Source organism: Barbus barbus (assembly GCF_936440315.1).
Source record: "Barbus barbus genome assembly, chromosome: 32".
In the NCBI taxonomy this organism is placed as follows: Eukaryota; Metazoa; Chordata; class Actinopteri; order Cypriniformes; family Cyprinidae; genus Barbus; species Barbus barbus.
In genome coordinates this window covers 28834617-28847352 of record NC_136760.1, presented here as the reverse complement: position 1 = coordinate 28847352, position 12736 = coordinate 28834617, and the positions used below count along the sequence as shown (strand labels likewise).

The 12736-nt window shown below is 37.0% G+C and overlaps 1 protein-coding gene across 1 annotated transcript in view; it reads left to right on the top strand.

The window, feature by feature from the left end:
- The window catches only part of LOC306851922 (ryanodine receptor 2), a 155991-nt gene that overhangs the window by 104511 nt on the left and 38744 nt on the right, over positions 1–12736 (top strand). Inside the window, exons 72-79 of the mRNA XM_079388432.1 lie at positions 2714–2848; positions 5666–5778; positions 5849–5945; positions 6790–6896; positions 6996–7047; positions 8310–8357; positions 11497–11596; positions 11671–11750. Coding sequence (XP_079244558.1) covers positions 2714–2848; positions 5666–5778; positions 5849–5945; positions 6790–6896; positions 6996–7047; positions 8310–8357; positions 11497–11596; positions 11671–11750 — 732 coding nt within the window. The remainder of the gene's footprint in view (positions 1–2713; positions 2849–5665; positions 5779–5848; positions 5946–6789; positions 6897–6995; positions 7048–8309; positions 8358–11496; positions 11597–11670; positions 11751–12736) is intronic.

The window sequence follows — 12736 nt, the reverse complement described above, 5'->3', positions numbered from 1 at the left end:
TTCCAAAAAGTGCATTACAAAAACAAAAAGTATAATTTCTAAGGAATTTATTTCAATACATATTATTTAAATATTTACACATCATTAAATTTAATAATTACTTTATAAAAAAGCATATACTAAAAAATACAATATTAAATATTAAATACAAAAAAATGGCATTAATTGCACTGCCATATTTTATTGGCAATTAAGGCAATTATTTTTTTTAAGTGATCTAAAAAAATTATAATGATATTATTATATAAATGATATATATAATTTATAATTGACTTTACTATGGTCCTCTTTCTAGAGCATACATAACATATTTTTCTGAAATATATACATGCATGTGTGTGTATTTATATATAAATAATAAATATACACAGTACACACACATATGCTATGTAAACAAAAACTTATTTAGCATGCGATTGATCGCGATTGATTGTTTGACAGCACTAATTTAAATATTTATACATCATTAAACAATACAAACAAATTGGTTACTGATCTTCTTTAATGAACATATTTTCAGTTTCTGAATTAAAGTCATTTAGATATTTTGTTTAAAAGTATAAAACCAGAATTAACACAAATTCACAACACGATTTTTCCTATTGCAGTCCTGTACATGTCATTGACCCTTGAGCTGTTGCATGTGTGTGTAACTTCATCTCCGTCTCATCCCTCATGTGTCCGTCTGCATGTCTGCATGCGTCAGTACCGTGCGTTACACTTCAGAAAGCTGGTCAAGAGACTCATCATCATCTTAAAGTGGATGAAGAGTCGTCAGACTAAAGCCGCGGGTCCAGAAATCCCGTCTCTCAAACGTGCGCTGATGCACAAACGCTCCGCCACCCTGGACCTCACCCAGCGTCCCGCTCGGACAAACCTGTCCCTCCTTAAGAAGGCCTCGTCTGTGGACTTCTCCTCTAAACATGTGAAAGCTCATCTCAAGCAGATCGAGCCGCACATCAGCAGCAGAAACACGTTTACATGCAATAAACTGGTAAGAGTGAGAGAAGCCGTAGATCAGATCTACATGATCATCAGTGAAGATTCGTTCACACTGAACAGCACAAAGCAGCTCAAAGATGATAATTGATGCTAAATAAGCATTGTTTGTTTGAGGAGACATCAGTTTAAGCCAAAGTTTGACTTGAGTTTAGCTTCATGCAGTTAAGCAGCAGCTAGTTGATACGGCGGGTGAGTATGAACAGTAGGGATGTAATGATGCACATCGGTTGAGATGTTAACTCTTTCCCCGCCAGCGTTTCTGAAAAAAAGTTGCCAGCGACGGTCAGCGTGATTTTCACTAAAATATCATCATGGCCCCCAGAATATTTTGTTGTAAGAATATCTGAACATGTAATGCATCAAAATAATGATCAGACCTTCTACTTGCAAACAAAAAAATCTGCTTTATTCTAGCTTTTTTTATCAACACTTGAATGTAGGTAGATTTCATAAAAAAGCAACATTTTGAGCAAAAATCTGAGAAAATCGCATTTTTATCAAATACTACATCTGGATCATATTCAGTAATATTATCAAAGCAAAGCTGCAGTATATGTCTTCCATCAGTATCCCAAAGCTTCACAGGCCTTTAACACTTCCTTTTCCACATTTCACTCTGTAACATTAGGCAGTTTTCATTTATATGCGGTTAGTGTTGATAATTTTTCATATGCATATGCTACATATGAGATCGCTGGTTTCTGCGTCTTCCTGGTCTGTGATTTTGATCGACACTTTCTAGACTCATTCAGGAGATGCTTAATAGCGCCCCCTAGCGTATAACAGTGAGAACACAGAAACCCGGGAAATTCCATGTTTGGCGGGGAAAGAGTTCAATGAATACGGTTGGGGGTGTGAGTTTATATCAATGTATCTCTGAGGGGAACTGACTGTCTTTAGAAAAGTTTAGATGGTATTTTCTTTTCATTTTTTCTCTGTATAATGTATTTGTTGTGTTCATAACCGCAGTGCTGCTTTGTTTACAGTGGTAACCAAGGAAACGCTGTATAGCTGCTGTTGCATAAGCGCCACCTGCTGGCAGAGAGTGAATCTGCATCTCATTCAGCTCTTTTTCATTTAGATATGTTTTATGTAGTATAGTTTCACAACACTAGAGTCAGACCATTCTGCTTTTGCTTCAAATTTTGGAATGATCCAATCTAATTTAGATTAAAAACTGCTCATGCTGTGTGTATGCTTCATCTTTGTTTGGATCGTGATTAAAATGCAGTGGTTGTCTCTATTTTAAATGGAAAGAGCACAGACAAAGCCTTAGTTTGTTCATATGAAGAGATTTATTTTATTTGTGTTATTCATTTGATTTGGGGTTTGTGTTAAAACTTCAATCTAGTTTTGTTATTTGACACATTTCAATTTCAAATTTGGGTCCAAGCAATAATACAAGGAGACCTTTCCAATTATAATTTGTCTTAAATTGCATTTTGTAAAACAATATTGTGAGAAAATCGTATCATGAAATCAGTATGGTGAATCGTATCTCATCATGAGTTAAGTGAATCATTATACCCCTAATGAACAGCACAGCGATTATGAACCTGCAGCGTCTTGCATGAGCTGCTGTCAGCTGATTCAGTCAGAAACCTTACATTTGTGATTAAAGCACCTCACTGCTAATGCTGTGCATGTTATTCAGTGTCCTGCACTGCAGCTTCATCAGTGTGTGTGTGTGTGTGTGTGTGTGTGTGTGCAGCTGGAGGATCCTGCGATCCGCTGGCAGATGGCGCTGTATAAAGACATGCCCAACCGCAGCGAGGACACGTCTGACCCCGAGAAGACCGTCGACAGAGTTCTGAACATCGCACATGTGCTCTTCCACCTCGATCAGGTCAGTGTTACTCTATTAAAGCACTGTGACTTTAACATCTCCACACAGCTGATTCAGCTTTAAACGGCTCATATTCTACAGTATTCTAGACTTTCATATGCAAATGAGCTCTCATATGATTGGCTGACCTCTGCCTACAGGTGTCATCATCAGGCCAGTTTCTGAACACTGAAAAGATGTTGATCTGTAAATGTAGGCGGGGCATATGTTAATGACCTCATGCACTGAAAAAAGATTGTCAAAATAGTTTTATATTACAAAGTAACACATTGAATTAAACATGACATTTTGAAGTAGAAAGACAATCTTTTTTTATTTACAACAATAAAACAAAATCATTTCTTACAGAGTGGTTCTGCTATTTGAAGATTACTGCATGTCAAAATATCACTGACTGATTCAAACTCTTCAAAAGATCAGGAAAAACTTGGAATCGCTCATTTGCCTCTCAGATCAAGTTTAATTTATTTATATAGCACTTTTCAAAGCAGAGTTTCACAAATAGTTGCACAAAGTTTCAAAGCAGCTTTACAGAAAATCTTGATATTAATGTTTATACTATCTTAATATCTTCATGCTTTATAGTTGCATTTAGCAGATTAGTGCTGGACGATAATAGAGTTTTACAGCGATTATTTTAGTAATCGAGTATTTGACCAAAAATTCCATCGATTAATCAGATAAGAAGTACTTTTTCTTTATTAAAGAGCAATACTAAATATACAAGAGAACATAAGACCGAGAACAAATTACTTGTGAACAAATACCGAGAAGAGAACAAATTACTTGTGAACAAATACCGAGAAGAGAACAAATTACTTGTGAACAAATACCGAGAAGAGAACAAATTACTTGTTCTCTTAAAATGAACAAGTAATTTGTTTCCTTTTTAGAAAAATGAAAATGTTTATTGCTGAAATTGCATATATTAATAACAGCAAAAACTAAACCCATTTAGTGCATTTAATTGCCATATTACATTCAAAATGCAAATACAAATATAAAAATCAATTTCAAATTACTTTAAAAAAGACAAACATAGCACAACCTAAAACTAAGACATAAATCAAAATTATAGTAATAAAAAAAATAATAAAACCTAAACATTGCGCAACTTAACTTTCAAGTTTCAGCCTAACTACAGCTCAGACATGACTTAAGCCTTTACTGTCTTCTTAGAAGGCTTTGTGGCTTTTGTAAGAGGCTAAAACTAGTGGGCAGGAAGCTAATGTGGAACAAAATCAAGAGTCCATACACATAACATTTATTAACACATTTTTCAGCAACATGAATTTAAAGTTATTTGGCGAATAAACCCTCTTAAATGTCTCTCTGCATACTGGTGTGTGTAATCCTTTAAAGGAGCATGTGATTGCAAGCACAGTGCTCTGTATGCAGTTACAGTAAATGGCAGGAATGCACTGAAATGACCATTCTGAGCCGAAAACGACAATTCTGGATGTGCTCAGAGACGAAACTGAAAATGCTTTGTAATAATTATTTATTTTATGAAATAATATAAAGTAATTTTGTAAGACTTTTTAATTTAACAAAATTTTAATGACACAGAATTTGAAAAACAGAAGCTAATAAAATAACCACACTTTTATTGAAAGAAAATTGGACTGAAAATATATTAATATTAAATATCAATGTATTTTATTCAGTTCTATGCAACAGAATCAGACATAACTTTTGTTGTTGTTGTTTTTCACTAATTATCCAAATAATGTATAGTCCTGCAAACAGAAACAGTCCTCTCTCAAAATGCGGTGGGGGTGGTACCATCCTGATCGTGAGCACACAATGTACCCACCCTTCAAGTGGCTGAAACAAACACTTTGTACACGCAACATATTTTAGGTGTTATAATAATTATAGCTATGATTAAAGAAAATGACAATTATAAAGTTATGTTTTATTTTCTCTCATCTAATGTTTTATTGTTATTTATTCTTAAATTAGCCTTATGAAATATATTTCTGCTGCAATGTCTTCAAATTAAACCAGACTTTTATTTTGACGGGTTGCCGTGAATACCTTTACATTTCTGTGTGAATGTGATATGACCCTAGTTCTACTCAAGTGAAACGGTGAAATGTTCGTGAAGTGACTCCTTCAGAGCAGTTCTGGAGATGTTGTTCGTGTGTTTATGTCCTCCTTTAGAGGCAGACGCTGAAATCACCGCGAGCGTCAGTCTGTGTGGTAAAGGAAAACTCTGCCATTCATTCATACAGAGATATGAGTTATAATGCTCATCAGATCGCGTAAATCAGTGGGAAATGAATAGAACAGATGATTCTGTGTAAAGAAATGTCAAGCAAACGTATAAAAATATAAAAACCCTGGCAAAGCTATTATTATCAGCGCATGTGAGCAGATCAGGGAAGGAGATTTGACCGGCGTTGCCCAGTACAGCTGTACTACAGCATGCAGCACAGTAGCGCTACTGCAAACAGGAACAAGTAGAAATTTCCTGTCAGCGCGTTATTTGAGTGGACTTCGCTTTTCCGGTGATCATGAGTGGTAAATGAGCAGAATGCACACTGACAGAGCGGAATATTGAACGGAGCGTCACGCGGCGCAGTGATGAGAGTGAAATCTGAACACTGCTGGGCGGCGCGGCATATTTTCGGCAGCCGAAAATTAATGCATCCCTAGTAAATGGACTAAACGATTCTTCGAAGCACATAATTTGCCTCGATCATTTTTTGTATTCGAGTTACTCGGGGAATCGTTTCACCCCTAATATGAGCAATCGAGTAGTTGAGATTTGCTGTATAGTGTATGTCACAGACGATGTGTTTGTTCTAGCAGGTGGAGCATCCTCAGCGCAGTAAGAAGGCCGTGTGGCACAAGCTGCTGTCCAAACAGAGGAAGAGAGCCGTAGTGGCCTGTTTCAGGATGGCGCCGCTTTACAACCTGCCCAGGTGAGGATCTCCTTTGTCCTGGATCTCTGATGATCTCTATGATTCCTGATTCTGATTCTCTGATTCTCAGGCACAGAGCCGTGAACCTGTTCCTCCAGGGTTATGAGAAGTCCTGGATCGAGGCAGAAGAGCATTATTTTGAGGATAAGCTGATTGAGGATTTGGCCGTATGTATTTTTCATCTCTTGTATCGATTGCACACAACATCCATTCAGAACCTGTGTTTCCCGTAGGACGTCATTTCATATGCACTTCCAGATGATATCACTGCATAATTGAACAAAAAAACTGTTGTTATTGAACAAAAGATGGTTAATAATGAGGAGACACCTTGAAGCAGAATCTAAATTCTGAATCCTTGGGTTCTTCGATGTTCGGTCTGCATGAAATGCGTGTTTTGATGGAACAGTCTGTATGTTTACATGCACTGATTTTTGCAGAATGAATCCAGTCCAAATTGAGGTTCTAAAAGTAGTTCATATGTTTAAAGTCTTGATTGAGAAAGTAGTCAAGAGTCAAAAGATTACATGGCTAAAATGTTCTGTTAAAGAGATTATTTAAGATCTTCATCCCTTTCAATCAAAATTTAATTCAGAAGCCTTTTCAGTCCAGTTGAGTCATTGATCTAATAACAAAGTCAATTTCTGCTACAGAAGGTGCTATATACTATTAAAAATAAAGGTCATTATTGGCATTGATGGTTCCATAAAGAACATCCATGCAATCTTTTCATTGCACAAAAGCTTCTTTATAGTGGAAAAAGGTTTTTTTTCTTAAGAACTGATCAAAACCAAAAAATAACTCCTCAAACCCAGGGGAACCAGAAATGGTTCTTCTTTTGGAAGCTTTATTTTCAAGAGCTGGATGAACATCATAAGTCTACAGTGATGATTCCTGTATTCGTGGTGGTCGTTTGGACTGAATTTGGTCTGGTTTTCTCTGAGGTGCTCGTGGTGTTGGAGTGTATTTGGCTTATCTGAGAGTCGTGTTTGAGGCTGTTTGGTGTTTTAGAAACCAGGTGGAGAGGAGCCATCTGAGGATGATGAGATGACCAAACACATCGACCCATTACACCAGCTCATTCAACTGTTCAGCAGAACCGCGCTGACAGAGAAATGGTGGGTCTCCTTCAACCTTCAGTTAATATTATCAGTCCAAATCACAGTGATTTTGTTCATTGAGACCCTAAACTACTGTTGTTTGTTGGTTTGTTGTAGTAAACTCGAGGAGGACAATCTCTACATGGCTTACGCTGATATCATGGCCAAGGTGAGACTCATTTACAGGGTGTCCGCGGGTCCTTCAAATGTCTTAAATTCAGATTCAATGGGTCTTAAATATTTTTGGTCACATTACCGATAAAATATATATTTCAGTTTACAAATTGACTGTTTACAGTCATTGGACAGACCGAAGATTGTTTTTTGTTCCCCCGCGCATAGTTACTGTGTCATCAGAGAGAATTGCAGAAGCAGAATTCTGGTAGAACTACCTTCTTTTTTTATATAACGTTCTAAGTAATAAAATATAGGTCGAGCTTCAGCTAGCTACCAGCCTTTTAGCTAGTTTAAAACTTAAAACTTTCTTGTTTTACTTGCCATGACAAGGGGGCTATTTTGCTGAATATTTCACGATTGCAAATGTCACATTGAATTTAGTTCAATAAACAAGTAGTTAAGTAGTCAAGTAGTTATTACGTTACTTACATTTTAGACACAATATTTCCTGTTTTATTCTATTTCACCAGCGAAAATAGTTCCAAGCAAAGATCAGCACATTCTCCAAGCAACAGTGTTTTGTTACTGAATGATTCCACGTCTTGAACGAATCGGTTGACTCACTCATTAAGTGACTTACCGCCACCTACTGGTGGTTCAGTATGTTTAAAAATATGCATTACCCCCCCAACATTTCTTATTTATATATCCAAAAATGTGTTTAAAATATTAATCTCATAACATAATTTATTGCAGTTTTGCAGGGTAAATTTTTTAATCTGACTGGTAACAGCCATATAGTGTATATTTAATTTATTGATTAATTGTAATAATTTGACATGAAAGATGCATGCATTTAAAAAGGTTGAAAAAGGTAAATAAAATATGCAGATTTAAGTAAGTAAAAGCTGATAGAACACCGATGAAAATAATGCTTCAGAATAAATTGTTTACACCACCAAAAATCTCAGTGATGCAGTACTTTTGTGGGGATATTTTGTATGGAATATTGTCTGCTGATATGAAAAGTTAACAGTATATCATTGTAAAAAATATAATTTATGACCGCAATTATATTTTGTTTTCTTTTTACATTAAACACATCATATATTACATATATGTATGTAATATAATGTGTATTTCCATTACGGGTTTAGGTCTTAAATTTCATTTAAGGTGGTATTAAAAAGTTCTTAAAAAGTCTTAAATTTAGCTTGTTCATATCTGCAGAAACCCTGGTTTAACAAGCCTTATTATAAGCTCGTCTGTGAGATGCTCAGATTAATCCTGTGCTGTTTGTATGAACACTCACAGAGCTGTCATGATGAAGAGGAGGATGAAGAGGAGGTCAAGAGTTTTGAGGTAGGTGATTGGACGAAGATGCACTCATACACCTTGAGTTGAATTTTCTTTGCAGCTTTGAAGAGCATGAAGCATCTCAGACATGAAGGATTGTTCATGCGCAATCGTCCTGATCTCACGCTCACATGTGAATTCACTTCTTACGGTGGTCTGCTGGTCTTAACCTGCTACCGGTCTGGTTTCCACTGGTTTTAGAGGGACTTTGAGCATTTGTCAGGTCAGGAGACCAGTCCAAGACCTACAAACCACCTTAGGCTGGGTTTCTGCAGGGCTACAATGTAGACTTTCATCTGAATTGGTTTTACATACTCGCTTACACATACATGTTTGAATCGCTTTTAAGATCAGTTCTCAAGCACATTATATATGGCATCAAAAATCTGAATCCAGCTGAAACCACCTTAGACTCCAAACTGGTTTTTGACTTGTTTTTCAACTCATTAAAGCTGGTCATTAGTTCATCAGAACTGGTTTAGGTGGATGGCCAGGTGGAATATTAGCTGGTGTGGCTGAGATAGATAGGTCTTAGCTAGTTTAAACAGATCTCCCAGCCTGACAAATGACTGAAACCCATCTAAAGCCAATGGATTTAACCAGTTGAGGTTCAACTAAAATCATTGGACCGCTTTATGTTGTTTCAGTGCCATTGTGTGATTTACCTCTTAAAAACATTAGGAAAACAGTCCTGAGATGAAGCTTTGTGTCTTGACTAGTCACCGCATCTGCATGGCTAACATCAACACGCCACGTCACCCTTTTGTTCCAGTTAGTGAAAGCAAACACACTTACAGGTCAAAGTATGAAATGACAAAATTTTGTTTCCGCATCAGGATATTATGAAAGATTTAAGCATCAAATTTGTCAGCAAAGAAGAGCAGTCTCTGGTAACCAGCGCTGAGTGTTCATGTCCATGGCTTTCGTTCATTCCTTTTGGACTCGCACATGGTTTCTCATTCATTCCAGACGTTTTATTTCCTCAGTGTGGTTGTTTCTGATTTCTACACAAGCTTTCAGTGACCATCTCCCATAGTCTGATCTGTACTAGCACACCACGATCATAACAAACCTTATATTTGCACTTTATTACAAAATATGTTCAAATATAGCAGTTTGACTATGTACTGTAAGTATCTCAGTTACATCATTTGGATTATGGCTAATGTAATTCTTAACTGAGAAATTGATCATTAAACACATTTTTCAGATGTTTAAAAAGAATGTTTAAGAATCTATATTCACTGAACAACCTCTGAGCTCATAAGGTTTAGTTCACCCAAAAACTCTGTCATTAACTACTCACCCTCATGTAGTTCCAAACCCATAAGACCTTTGTTCATCTTCGGAACACAAATGAAGATATTTCTGATGAAATCCGAGAGCTCTCTGACCCTCCAAAGACAGCACTGTAACTGAAATGTTCCCAGACTCAGAAACGTAGTAAAGACATCGATAAAATAGTCCAAGTCAAGTCACCTTTATTTCTATAGTGCTTTATACAATACTGACTGTGTCAAAGCAGCTTTACGGTACTAAATAGGAAAAAGATATTGATTTTGATATGTGACATCAGTGGTTCAACCGCAATTTTACGAAGCTTCCAAATCACGTGTTCCGCCGTTATGGAGAGTATCACATCAGCAGCATCACACACATGCATTGTTTACGTGCAGAGGTACTCTCGATAATGGCGGAACACGTGATTTGGAGGAGAAGAATGTTGAATGAAGTTGTTATTTTTGTTTTCTTTGCGCACAAAAAGTATTCTCGTATCTGTGTAAACTTACGGTTGAACCACTGATGTCACCCGGATCCAGTCCGTATCCAGATCAGATGGTGGATCAGCACCTAGAGATGACCTCTACAGCAGGACACCTAGATGAGCCCCAGAGACTGACCCCCAGTGAGACCCTGTCTCCAGACGGCCATCGGGACAAGACCACAGGAACCAGATGAGTCCTCTGCACAATCTGACTCTGCTGCAGTCTAGATTTAAACTGCTGATTTTGTCTGGCCAGAGGAGAATGACACTATTTCGACACACTGTTTCCCGTCTAAATACTGTAAAGCTGATGTAAAGCCACCCAGCTTTATATCAAGCTGATGTAAAGCTGCTTTGATACAATTTGCATTGTTAAAAGCGCTACACAAATAATATTGACTTGGACTATTTCATCGATGTCCTTACTACGTTTCTGGACCTGTGAACATCACAGTTGCATTGCTGTCTTTGGAGGGTCAGAGAGCTCTCGGATTTCACCAGAAAGATTTTAATTTGTGTTCCAAAGATGAACGAAGGTCTTACGGGTTTGGAATGACATGAGGGTCAGTAATTAATGACAGAATTTTCATTTGCGGGTGAACTATCCCTATAACATTACAAATCTCTGTAATTTCTTGTTCTGCAACTCTTGAGCTCTATTCATAATTTTCAGTCACGTGATTGGCACAAACAAATGGAGGAAAAACATCCATAAACTGCAGCATATGCTGTCAAATTACCATCTGTTTCATGTCATATTTAGATCACCTCTCAACAGTAGAAGAAGATGTGAAATTGTTAGGAGTTGCTTGAACACTGATTGCACATCAGAAGTGTCTTGTCCTGATATTAAGTTCAAGTTCAAGCTGCTTTATTGGCATGACATTTGTGTTACAGTATTGCCAAAGCATTTTGAATGTGTAAAATACGGAATATAATTATATCATCAAAGGAGACAATAAATGAGTAATAAATGAGAGAAAATAAATAAATACAATAAAAAAAAATAACAGCACACATTATTTCTAACATTAATTATATTAATTACAATTATATACAATGAATAATGTCAAATAAAGCAAATGAATTAACTATGTCATATGGTGTGTATATATTTTGCAGCTAGTTTGACTGCCATGTCATCCTCTCTGAGTATATAGCGTAGTTTCACTGAGTCATTCAGAGAAATAAATGATAGATATCACTAGCTTTGATTGGACTTCCTCTGGATGGATACAGTATGTATTAGAGGAGATTGTGCTACAGCTTTGGGAATATGGACCGGCACTGAAAACACAATGACCTTGTGTTTTGGCACATTCGTGAGTCGTGAGGCGTTCACTGGAGCAGCGTTGTGATGCTCTTCCATCTCTCCTGCAGGAGAAAGAGATGGAGAAGCAGAAGCTGCTGTATCAGCAGGCCCGGCTGCATGACCGCGGAGCGGCTGAGATGGTGCTGCAGACCATCAGCGCCAGCAAAGGTCAGAAAACTCTGAAACCCTGAGCTGACGCAGGTGTATCGTGAGCATGCACTAATGAGAGTGTGTTTGTGCAGGAGAGATGGGGCCGATGGTGGCCTCCACGCTGAAGCTGGGCATCGCCATCCTCAACGGAGGAAACTCAACCGTCCAGCAGGTGACACACACACACACAACAGCATCAGCCGCTTCATTCAGTTCAGTTTGATAACATCAGTGACCTGCACTTGGCCAAAAATAAATGTTATTTACTATAACATGTTCAAAGCTGTTGTAAATTACAAAGTAACATACACCTTTGTTTACTTCTGTGTGTTGCTCGGCAACCACTTTGTTGCAACCACAACCGTTTGGGGGAAGAATAATGTTTTTATTAATATAATGACATTTTATTTGCTTTGTTTTATTTTGTGAAACCTTGCTACATATATGGAATAACTGTTTTATAAAAGCAATAAGCCCCAAGAAGCCGTGGTTTACAGTGAATTTATAACTACGCTTCGCATCGTCCCTAACAACACCCCTTAGCTGTTATAAATTGACTGTAAACCACGGCTTCTTGGGGCTTATTGCTTTAATAACCAACACTACACAAACTATACAAACATTTAAATTGTTGACATTAAATGTCAACCTTTTAATAAAAGAATTATGTTTCTACTCCAATTTGTTGTTGAAATATGAACATTTAAACTTTTAATAACTTGTATTCATGACAGATTTATTGAAACATACATTAAATAATGAAGACAACTGTAAAAATATAATGAATGTAATATATAAGGCATTCGATTTTAGTCGAATTTGAGGTTTTCACAAAAATGAGTTCATTAAGCCCTCATCTAGCGATCCCAGTGCTCCAAATAGTAATTAAACATCTCCAATTATCTTTATTTGTACCTTTTCTCCGCTCGCTTCTCGCACTGATTGACATCCGAAGCGCCTGATCCCGATAAATACACACATATTACAGGATTTCAGTTTTCACTCAAGCGTAATCTGTTGTGTCTTAAGTGAACGTTTGGGGAAACACATCTGATGTGTAACGTTATATTAGATCCGTGCAGTGCTGTAAGTCTTAATATATACAGGCCGTCTGTCTCGTTAATATTAATCTAACAATAAAAGAAAAGAGGGAATCAC